The 12,240-nt window shown below is 44.7% G+C and overlaps 1 protein-coding gene across 1 annotated transcript in view; it reads left to right on the top strand.

The window, feature by feature from the left end:
• gcm2 (glial cells missing transcription factor 2) overlaps positions 1-12,240 on the top strand; it is a 62,893-nt gene that overhangs the window by 32,980 nt on the left and 17,673 nt on the right. The window contains exon 3 of the mRNA XM_070879879.1: positions 5,014-5,126. Coding sequence (XP_070735980.1) covers positions 5,014-5,126 — 113 coding nt within the window. The remainder of the gene's footprint in view (positions 1-5,013; positions 5,127-12,240) is intronic.

The raw sequence follows: 12,240 nt of genomic DNA, 5'->3' as shown, positions 1-12,240 counted from the left end.
GCAGGAAGATATGAATCAACTGGTCAGGTGGGCAGAACAGTGGCAAATGAAATTTAATCCAGAGAAGTGTGATGTAATGCATTTGGGCAGGGCTAACAAGAAAAGGGAATTCACATTAAATGGTAGGACACTGAGAAGTGTAGAGGAACAAAGAGAGTGGATGTCCACAGATCAATGAAAGTAGCAGGCCAGGTAGATAAGGTGGTTAAGAATGTTTGCCTTTATTAGCCAAGGCATAGAATACAAGAGCAGGGGAGTTATGCTTGAATTGTATAAAACACTGGGTAGGCCACAGCTGAGTACTGCGTGCAGTTATGGTCTTCGCATTACTGGAAGGATGCGATTGCACGGGAGAGCGTACAGAGGAGATTGACGAGGATGTTGCCGGCAATGGAGAATCGTAGCTATGAGGAAAGATTGGATAGGCTGGATTTGTTTTCCTTGGAACAGATGAGGCTGAGGGGGGACCTCTTTGAGATGTATAAAATTATGTGGCGCCTAGCTATCGTGGATAGAAAGGGCCTCTGTCCCTTAGCAGAGAGGTCAACAATCAGGGGACGTAAATTTAAAGTAATTGGTAGAAGGTTTAGAGAGGATTTGAGGGGAAATTTCTTCACGCAGAGGGTTGTAGGGGTTTGGAACTCACTGCCTGAAAGAGTGGGAGAGGCATAAACCTTCACCACATTTAAAAAGTACTTGGATGTGCACCTGAAGTGCTGTAATCTGCAGGGTTACGGACCTAGCGCTGGAAAGTATGATTAGGCTGGATACCCTCTTGTTGGCCTGCACGGACACGATGGGCTGAAATGGCCTCCTTCCGTGCCGTAAACTTCTATAATTCTATGATTCTATGATTAGGAGGATTCGGCAGCAGTGCGGCAGAAGTGGGGACCGCCGGAAAATCCACCAGGAAAATTTCGCAAGCGGCGGCTATTCGACTACATATTGGCTGCCATTCGACACCACCATTTGGACGTCGCTTTCTAGTGGTAACAGGCCTTATCGGGAGGCTGTATTTCGGCCCCTTAGAATCATAGAATTTTACAGCACAGAAGGAGGCCATTGGGCCTGTCATGCCTGTGCCGGCTCTTTGAAGAAGCTGTCCAATTTAGTCACAGACCCTTTTGCCCATAACCTTGTAAATCACTCCTGTTCAAGTACATGCTCAATTGTCTTTTAAATCTGATTCCACTACCTTTTCAGGTAGTGCATTCTAGATCTTAACAATCCTCTGTTTGAAGAAATTTCTACTAATTTCCCCTCGAGTTGTTTTGGCAATTTAAAAAAAATCTATGAACTCTGGTTACCAACCCACTTGCCAGAGGAAATAGTTTAGCCCTACTTGCTCGATCAGAATCCCTCATAATTTGGAATACCTCTATTAGCTCTCCCCTTAACCTTCTCTGCTCCAAGGAGAACAATCCCAACTTCCCCAATCACTCAACATAACTGAACTCACTCATCCCTGGTATCATTCTGGTAAATCTCTTCTGTATCCTCTCCAGGGCCTTGACAAGCTTCCTATAGTGCCCAGAATTGTAGACAATACTCCCAGCTGAAGCCTAAGCAGAGATTTGTAAAGGTTTAGCATGACTTCCTTGTTTTGTATTTAGTGCCCCTACTTACAAAGCTAAATAGCCCACATGCATTCTTAACCACCTTATCAACTTGCTCTGCTCCCTTCAAGGATATGTGAATATGCACCTATATGCCCAGGTGAAGGATCAAAGTCATCATCATAGGCAGTCCCTCGAAACGAGGATGACTTGCTTCCACGACAAAAAGGGATGAGTTCACATGTGTTTCAGTGAAGGATCTAATATTGCAGATCCCGAACTACATCTTGAAGTGTGGAAGGTGCCTGTGCGTGGATTTTTTTAACGTGTGATGGCCGTTGCACACACATATCGCCTCTTTTGGCACCGAACTAATGCCTCTCCTGGGCCCTGATCACATCGCTCCACAATCTCTTCCCAGTCCTTCGCCCCAACCTAGCCACTCCTGCTGTACCTGCCCACGCTCCAATCACCGACCTGACCTTGAAGACGTCGCTCTTCGCTGCCATGGTCCTCCTGCACCAGCTCGCGCTGTACCTTGCAGTAGTACACCACCACGCTGCCCATGGCCACCGCTCACCGCTCCACTTATGGCCCCGACCTGCCGCTGATGGTTTCTCACTGGTCAGGGCCGCCACGCCGTATCAAAGTTGGGCTCAAGTGAAGGATGTTGCATCTGTTCAAAATCACACTTAGCCTCCTATCCCTTAGCCAATTACATACCCAAGTTACCACTGCCCCTTTCGTACAATGTGCTTCTATTTTCCGAATAAATCGATTATGTGGTACTATATCAAATGCTTTTTGAAATCCATTTATATTACATCTACTCAACCTGCCCTGCTACATTCAAAGATTTGTAAATATGCACCCTCAGGTCCCTCTGTTCTTGCACTCCCCTCAAAATAGTACCATTTAGATCATACTGCCTCTCCATGTTGTTTCTTCCAAAGTGCATCACTTAAAACTTATCCACATTAAACTGCAACTGCCATGTGTCTTCCCATTTCACCAGTCTGTCTATGTCCTCCTCAAGTCTGCTACTGTCCTGCTCACTATTTACTACATTGCCAAATTTTGTATCATCCGCAAACTTCAAAATTATACTCTCCATGCCCAATCCAAGTAATTTATATATAATAATACATCAACATTCTGCTATTCAATTAGATCATTGCTGATCTGTACCTCAACTCAATTTATCTGCCTTTGCTCTAGATCCCTTGATACCCTTACCTAACATAAATCTTTCGATGTCAATCTTGAAATTTTCAATTGATCCAGCATCCACAACTTTTGGGGGAGCGCAGTCCAGATTTCCACTACTCTTTGTGTGAAAAAGTGCTTCTTAGTTTCATCCCAAAATGGTAAACATCCTTGCTATTATTCAAATAGTGGCATGGTATGTTTAACGACTGCCTGAGAGGCTAAATGGTGCCTTGGTTTAACGTCGCATCTGAACGACAGTGCAGCACTCTCTCAGTACTACACTAAAGTGTCAGCCTCGATTACATGCTCCAGTCTGGGAGTGGAGCTTGAACCCACAAACTTTCTGACTCAGAGACAGGCGTGCTACCAATAAACAAAGGCTGACACTTGATTTGTTATGTAACATCACGCCGTGATCTTTACCAACGGATCCATCACAGACCCAATCCACATCCGGACCGGGGTCAAATAGGGCTGCGTCATCGCCCCAACCATCTTCTCAATTTTTCTTGCCACCATTCTCCAGCTCACAGTCAACAAGCTCCCCGCTGGAGTGGAACTAAACTACAGAACCAGTGGAAACCTGTTCAACCTGCGCCGTCTCCAGGCCAGGTCCAAGACCGCCCCAACCTCTGTCGTCAAGCTATAGTACACGGACAACGCCACCTGCGTTTGTGCAAATACAGAGGCTGAACTCCAGGACATAGTCGACTTATTTACTGAGGCGTACGAAAGCATGGGCCTTACGTTAAACATCCGTAAGACAAAGGTCCTTCACCAGCCTGTCCTCACCACACAGCACTGCCCCCCAGTCATCAAGATCCACGGTGCGGCACTGGACACCATGGACCACTTCCCATATCTCAGGAGCCTCCTATCAACAAGAGCAGGCATCGCTGACGAGATCCAACACTGTCTCCAGTGCACCAGTGCAGCCTTCGGCCACCTGAGGAAAAGAGTGAAGACCAGGCCCTCAAAACTGCCACCAAGCTCATCGTCTACAGGGCTGTAGTAATACCTCCTGTATGGCTCAGAGACATGGACCATGTACACAGACACCTCAAGATGCTGGAGAAATATCACCAACGATATCTCTGCAAGATCCTACAAATCTCCTGTGAAGACAGGCACACCAACATCAACGTCCTCGTCCAGGCTAACAGCCCCAGCATTGAAGCACTGACCACACTCGATCAGCTCTGCTGGGCAGGCCACATAGTTCGCTTGCCAGACGTGAGACTCCCAAATCAAGTGCTCTACGCGGAGCTCCCTCATGGCAAACGATTCAAAGATGGGCAGCGGAAACGTTACAAGGACACCCTCAAATCCTCCCTGACATCCCCACTGAAACCTGGGAGTCCCTGGCCCAAGACCGCCCTAAGTGGAGGAGTGCATCCGAGAGGGCGCTGAGCACCTTGAGTCTCAACGCCGAGAGCATGCAGAAATCAAGCGCAGGCAACGGAAACAGCATGCGACAAATCAGTCACACCCACCCCTTCCCTCAACGACTATCTCTCCCACCTGTGTCTGTGGCTCTCGTATTGGACTGTTCAGCCACGAAAGAATTTACTTCAAGAGTGGAAGCAAGTTTTCCTCGATTCCCAGGGACTGCCTATGATGCTGATGATGCTATTTAACATCAAAAGCAAAATACTGCAGATGCTGGAAATCTGAAATTAAAACAGAAAATGCTGGAAATACTTAGCAGATCAGGCAGCATCTGTGGAGAGAGCAAAACAGAGTTAACGTTTCAGATCAATTACCTTTCATCTGATGTTCTGATGATAGAGTTAACGTTTCGGGTCAATGACCTATCACCAGAACGTCAGATGAAAGGTAATTGACCTGAAACGTTAACTCTGTTTCTCTCTCCACAGATGCTGCCTGATCTGCTGAGTATTTCCAGCATTTTCTGTTTTTATGTTATGTAAAGTAATTTAAATAATTCATATTTTATTTTGATGCAGAAGTGTCTGCAGTAATCATTACAGATTTTATTTTTCTTAATTTTGGACCTTCAGCCTTTAGTGGAAAGCCTTGCCCAGTGACAGTACATAACACAAACTCAGGCACAAGTTTGAATCTTTAATATATGCTGTCGGTGGATGCGGTTCCCGACTGGGAACAGTAATTAGAAAATTACCTCTTAGATGTAAATTTGAAACAACATTGAAATCGTAAGCGGGCCCTATTTGTCCGCTGTTCCTGTATTACAACAAGTCCTAATGTGTAGTTTTATATTTTGCAGAAAAAGTGTGTCCAAACTGTAACTCAGCACTGGAGCTGATATCATGTCGTGGTCACAGCGGCTATCCAGTGACAAACTTTTGGAGACTTGATACCAAAGCCATATTTTTCCAAGTAAGTTATATTTAGACACAAGGGTGTTTAATGAAATAAAAATATTAAACTCATTCTTTAATCCTTTTTCAGGACAAACTACCACAATATTTCTCTTTTTGTCCCTCTGTGCCACACATGTGGCTGGATTTTGTATTGAGAATAACATTGAGGCTAACAGTGCTCACTATTATTATGGAGTAAATCAGACAGCAACTTCCGGAGGCCGTACATGTGCAGTTAAATGTGGAGATCAAGAAGTTGCTGTCTGAGTTACCCTGCTCCTCGACAGGCTGTGCTATAACAGTTCCTTCACCACTGACTGGAATATCTGGCCATTAATTGGTAGAGAGAGTGACATGTTCCAAAGTCTCCACTTGAGATCTCTGAACTGATCACTAAAAAGAGATGAGTGCAGTTAAGGTGCAAACCTCCTGCCAATTTCCTTCATCTGCTTAGTGCCTCTCCACAGCAATACTCAATGCAGTGGGGCATTGAATCAACATTTTGCAGTTGTATAGTGCCTTTAACATAGTAAAACGCCCCAATACTACATCAGTGGTGTTGCTTCAGCCTGTTCTACCATCGCACCAACTCACTCAAACTTAATGCTCCATATTTGATATTTGTGGTGGCATATAGGTTCATGCTTTCTTCTTCTGCAGCAAATGTGTTAATTACCCAATTTTTGGTAGATTTTAAAAAGCTATCAAGCAAAATGCGGCTGAGTGTGATTGTCGTGCAGACAATTTTGTGAATAATTAGTGGCAATGTTCCTGTGATAATATTCCTCTCACACTTCCCAAGTAACCAAATTGCAACTAATATAATTGCAAAGAATGTTAGTAATCCAGCTGTGAAGTTTGTAATTCTTGTGCATAATGAATTCATGAAAATGGAGAAAATCCCAACTCAGGTTTAATCTTCCCAGAAAGATCATAAATAGCTGCCTCCTCTAATAAATGTAAAATAATTACACATCTGATGTAAGCAATTATACAACTCCTACATTTAAATGGTGTCGATCCCACCTAATTATTATTGACACCACTCATGTTCAGTTGCACAAGAAGGTGTGTCATGCATTTTCTTCTCCCTTTATTACTTCTTCCACTCAGTAACAAGTATATTTAGCAAATGAGAGATCAGTCTGGCTCTATTTGCCTTGGTCACCAATCTTTTATCATGAAGTGAAAAACAAATCGAAGAGATACTTGGAATATCAATATCAAAATAAAAAGAGAAATATGGACAGTCCGCAAGGATTATACATGTACATTGAAAGTAAAAATAGCAAGAAAGAAACAGAAAGTAGAACAATGCAATGTTAAAGTTGGCGATATCTTGTTAAAGGGGACTAGATATTTTACCCAATGACTGGGAAAGTGTGGTAAATCTGACTCCATTTGTAGAACAAGGCTGACATCAGTTGTACCATGGCACACACATATCATGTTAGATTAGTGTGCAAAATTAAAGCACATGGTATTGGGGGTAATGTATTGACATGGATAGAGAACTGGTTGGCAGACAGGAAGCAGAGAGTTGGAATAAATGGGTCCTTTTCAGAATGGCAGGCAATGACCAGTGGGGTGCCGCAGGGTTCAGTGCTGAGACCCCAGTTATTTACAATATACATCAATGACTTAGATGAAGGAATTGAATGTAATATCTCCAAGTTTGCAGATGACACTAAGCTGAGTGGCGGTGTGAGCTGTGAGGAGGATGCTAAGAGACTGTGGGTGACTTGGACAGGTTAGGTGAGTGGGCAAATGCATGGCGGATGCAGTATAATGTGGATAAATGTGAGGTTATCCACTTCAGGGGCAAAAACAGGAAGACAGAATATTATCTGAATGATGACAGATTAGGAAAAGGGGCGCTGCAACGAGACCTGGGTGTCATGGTACATCAGTCATTGAAGTTTGGCATGCAGGTACAGCAGGCAGTGAAGAAGGCAAATGGCATGTTGGCCTTCATAGCTAGAGGATTTGAGTATAGGAGCAGGGAGGTCTTACTGCAGTTGTACAGAGTCTTGGTGAGGCCACACCTGGAATATTGTGTTCAGTTTTGGTCTCCTAATCTGAGGAAGGACGTTCTTGCTATTGAGGGAGTACAGCGAAGGTTCACCAGATTGATTCCTGGGATGGCAGGACTGACATATGAGGAGAGACTGGATCGACTAAGCTTATATTCAATGGAATTTAGAAGAATGAGAGGGGATCTCATAGAAACATATAAAATTCTCATGGGATTGGACAGGTCAAAGGCAGGAAGAATGTTTCTGTTGCTGGGGAGTTCCAGAACCAGGGGTCACAGTCTAAGAATAAGGGGTAAGCCATTTAGGATCGAGAAGAGGAGAAACTTCTTCACTCAGAGAATGGTTAACCTGTGGAATTCTCTATCGCAGAAAGTTGTTGAGGCCAGTTCGTTAGATATTTTCAAAAGGGAGTTAGATATGGCCCTTAAGGCCAAAGAGATCAAGGGGTATGGAGAGAAAGCAGGAAAGGGGTACTGAGGTTGAATGATCAGCCATGATCTTATTGAATAGCGGTGTAGGCTCGAAGGGCCGAATGGCCTGTTCCTGGACCTAATTTCTATGTTTCTATGTTTCTATGTTGCATCTGTTGGTATTTTTGTCCATTTCTCTCTTGAATTATGTGAATAGCACCAGATATGTACCAGTCACTGTGTATTCTTAGCCTTGGTATGGGGATTATGACTGACACATCAATGCCGTGTAAAACATCTAAACTCAATTAATGATGCCATTTGTTGATCTACTTGTGCTGTGCTCAAACTCATTAAGAAAACTGTTATAACATACTCATGTAATCAGGCACTAGACAAAAGGCAGTTTATGGAGTTACTATTTTAGTTTGCACTGAACAGTTGTCACAGAGCAACAATCTAAATTTATAATTTGCACCTACTGTATATTAAAAAAAAATTATTACATAATTTTCTATTTTTTTCCTCATTCGGGACGGGAGCATCACTGACAAGGCTAGCTTTTATTGTTCATTGCTAGTTGCTCTTGAGAAGGTGGTGGTGCGCCTTCTTGAACCACTACAGTCCATGAAAGTACTCCCGCAATTCTGTTCGGTAGGGAGCTCCAGGATTTTGACCCAGAACGGCAACATATGTCTTCTCTCAGAGGGTTATAAATCTGTGGAATTCGCTGCCTCAGAGAGCTGTGAAAGCCGGGGCATTAAATAAATTTAAGACAGATAGAGACAGCTTCTTAACCAATAAGAGATTAAGGGGTTATTGGGAGCGGGTAGGGAAGTGGACCTGAGCCCATGATCGGATCAGCCATGATCGTATTAAATGGCAGAGCAGGCTCAAGAGGCCATATGGCCTACTCCTGCTCCTATTTCTTATGTTCTTATGTCCAAGTCAGGAAAGAGTGTGACTTGGAAAGGAACTTGGAGGTGATGGTGTTCCCATGCACCTGCTGCCTTTGTCATTCTAGGTGGTCGAGGTGGCGGGTTTGGGAGGTGTTAGCAAAAATGCCTTGGCAAGTTGCTGCAGTGTATCCTATGGCTAGTAAACATTGGTGTACCGATGATGGAGGGAGTCGATGTTTAAGGATGGTGGATGGGAAGTGGAGAGTATTTCATCACACTTCTTACTTGTGTCTTCTAGATAGTGGCAAGGCTTTGGGGAGACAGCAGATGAGCCACTTGCCACAGAATAGCCAGGTTCTGACCTACTCTAGTAGCCATGGTATTTAAGTAGCTGGTCCAATTGACTTTCTGGTCAATAGTGACCCTCAGAATGTTCATGGTGGGAAACCTATCCATGGTAATGCAATTAAATATCATGGAGAACTAGTTAGGCTCTCCCTTGTTGGATATGGTCATTGCCTGGCACTTGTGTGGCACAAATGTTACTTGTTATTTATCAGCTCAAGCCTGGATGTAATTCAGGTCTTGCTGCATGGATGCATTGTTTCTTTATCAAAAAAAAAGATGAAAAGAAAGACTTGCATTTATATAGTGCCATTCATGACCTCTGGACATCCCAAAGCGCTTTACAGCCAATTAAGTATTTTTTATTGAAATGTAGTCACTGTTGTAATGTAGGAAACATGGCTGCCAATTTGCACACAGTAAACTCCCACAAACAACAACACAATAATGACCAGATAATCTGTTTTTAGTGATATTAATTGAGGGATAAATATTCATATGCACTGTGTTTTCTCTGCGCTTGCGTACTCTGGACTTTGCCCCCGACGCCTTTCGCGCATGCAGAGTCCTCGGACCCGAAACCAGAACCGGAAGTGGGGCACCGATGAGTCCACATAGAGTCCGCTGCTGAAATATTGCTTCCAGCTTTTGCATTATTGTGGCCTTTTGTGGGAGCGAAAACATCAGAGGTAGTGAGAGAGAGAGGTGGGGGCGGGGAATAGAGAGAGGCGACGGGTGGGAGGCGGGGAGAGAGGCTGCAGGCGGACTGGGGGGGAGTGAGAGAGACGGTGGGCGGGGGAGAGAAATGCAGTGGGGAATGAGAGAGAGATGGCGGCGGGGGAGAGAGAGGTGGCGGGGGGACAGAGAGAGGCGTGCGGGCTGGTGGGGGGGGGAGAGTGGCAGCAGGTGGGCGGGGGAGAGAGAGAAAGAGGTGACGGGCGGGAAACAGAGAGAGGTGGCGGGGGGGGGAGAGAGAGAGAGGCGGCGGGGGAGAGAGATAGGGAGATAGGGAGGAGGTGAGGAAGGAGGTGGATGGGGAGAGAAAGAGATGGGAGGAGAATCAAGGGATATGGGAGGAAGAGAAAGATGGGGAAGCGGGAGGGGGGATCAGAGGGGAGAGAGGGAACTCAGGGAATATGTATCACGCTCTTCCAACCCCCTTTACACTCACAGTGGATGAAATCTGGAAGTCACAACACTGTCACTGTTCATTCATACCCAATAAAAGTGTTGACAATCCATGACCCACACACAATGCCCCATCTATGGTGCGGGGGGGAGGGGAGGTCCTGCTTGAAGGAGAGTTCTGAAGTCAGAATGGCTCAAATTATACTTTGCAAAGTCACTCAGAACGTGGGCTAGGTGGTTCCATTTACACACTCCAGAGAAACAGCTGGGTGTGGCTTATCATCCGAGTGGACCAATCATTAATCAGGTCATGTGATAATGGAGTGCCAATCAACCAGAAACACGGTGCAAATAACTGGATCCATAAATATTAGCCAGGAGACTGGGGATAACTCACCTGCTTTTCTTCGAAATAGTGCCATGGAATCTTATACGTCCACCTGAAGGAGCAGATGGGACCTCGGCTTAACATCTCATTTGAAAGATGGCACCTCCAACAGTGCAGCAATCCCTCAGTACTGCACTGGATTGTCAGCCTAGATTTTTGTGCTCAAGTCTATGGAGTGGGACTTGAACCCAGAACCTTCTGATGCAGAGGCAAGTGTACTACCTAATGAGCCATGGCTGACACTTACAGAGGAATTACAAATGGAAATGAATACTGCAATCAACAGTGAACAACCTGACTTCTGGCATATGATGGAGGAAAGGTAATTGATGAAGCAGCTGAAGATAGTTGGCCCTCGGATGAGGCCCTGAAGAACTCCTGCAGCGATGTCCTAGGATGCTATGATTGACCTCCAACAACCACAACCCTCTTCCTTTGTGCCAAGTATGACTCGAGCCAGTGGAGAGTTTATTTCTTGATCCCCATTGAATTCTGCTTTACTAGGGCTCCTTGGTGCTACACTCTGTCAAATGCTGCTTGCTGTCAAGGGCTATTATTCTCATCACACCTCTGGGATTCAGCTATTTTGCCCATATTTGGACAAAGGTTGTATTAAGGTCTGTAGCTGAGTGGCCCTGGTGGAAACTGAGCATCAGTGAGGAGATTATTGGTGAATAAGTGCTTGATAGCCTTTCCATCACTTCATTTTGCTGATGTTTGGGAGTAGGCTGATAGGATGGTAATTGGTAAGATTAGATTTGTACTGCTTTTTGTTGACCGTACATACCTGGGCAATTTTCCAAATCAGTGGGTAGATGCCAATGCTACTCAGTGATTTAAGAAGGAGGCCCACCACCATCTTCTCAGGGCAACTTAGAGATGGGCAATAGATGGCAAGACTTACAAAATGTGCTTACAAATACAAATATTTACTACATCTCAAGTAATGCACCTCCAAATAGTAGGTATGAGTCAGCATGGCTCATTTGGTAGCACCCTTCCCTCTGAGTCAGAAAGTTGAGGGTCATGTCCCACTTCATGAGACCTGAGGACAAAAATCTATGCTGACATTCCAGCACAGTACTGAGGGAGTGCTCCACTGTCGGAGGTGCTAATTTTCAGATGAGACATGAAACCGAGGCCCCATCTGCTCTCTCAAACATCACTAAAAAACAGATTATCTGATCATTATCACATTGCTGTTTGTGAGAGCTTGCTGTGCACAAATTGGCTGCTGTGTTTCCTACATTACAACAGTGGCTACAATTCAAATGTACTTCATTGGCAGTAAAACACTTTGGGATGTCCGGCGGTCATGAAAGATGATATATAAGTGCAAGTCTTTCTTTTTTTCCAGAGATTTGAAGACAATAAATCTGAAATAAAAGATATAAATATAGCATGGATAGACATGAAATACTAGCACAAACACTGATTTCCACTGATTTTATGGTGGATGTCAATATTGAATTATTTCTGACATACGGAACTCCAATTACACTTGTACTATCTAGATTTAATTAATTAATAAGATGCACTTGCCTCGAAATTCATTTTACCCCCGAAACAGGTGGAGCGATCGTGATGTGCTGGCAACCCATGCCCGTTCGGAGGAATGCAGGCAGCACGAATTTTTCATGTTTGTGGTGTTCAGCCCTATCTTGAATGCGCTGCCCAGTGACAGAATGTTCAGCAGGGGGTCCAAGATCGTGCGAGGCTAACACCAATTAAAGCTAGCCTGCACTACTTAAAGACAGTTTGCACCTCTTAAAGGGGAGATACAATCTGCCTGCAGCAGCTCATTCAACTGGCTGAGGAAGAAACAGGGGAGAGAGCATGCACCAAAGTTCTCCGATGCAGCACTGGAGGCCTTGGTGCAGAAGCTCAACAGGAGGTGAGAGGACCTCTTTCCACCGGGGGCCAG

The sequence above is a fragment of the Pristiophorus japonicus genome, chromosome 5, assembly GCF_044704955.1.
Source record: "Pristiophorus japonicus isolate sPriJap1 chromosome 5, sPriJap1.hap1, whole genome shotgun sequence".
NCBI classification, from domain to species: Eukaryota; Metazoa; Chordata; class Chondrichthyes; family Pristiophoridae; genus Pristiophorus; species Pristiophorus japonicus.
The sequence above is the reverse complement of the archived record's forward strand: the minus strand, read 5'-3'. Positions and strand labels throughout refer to the sequence as shown.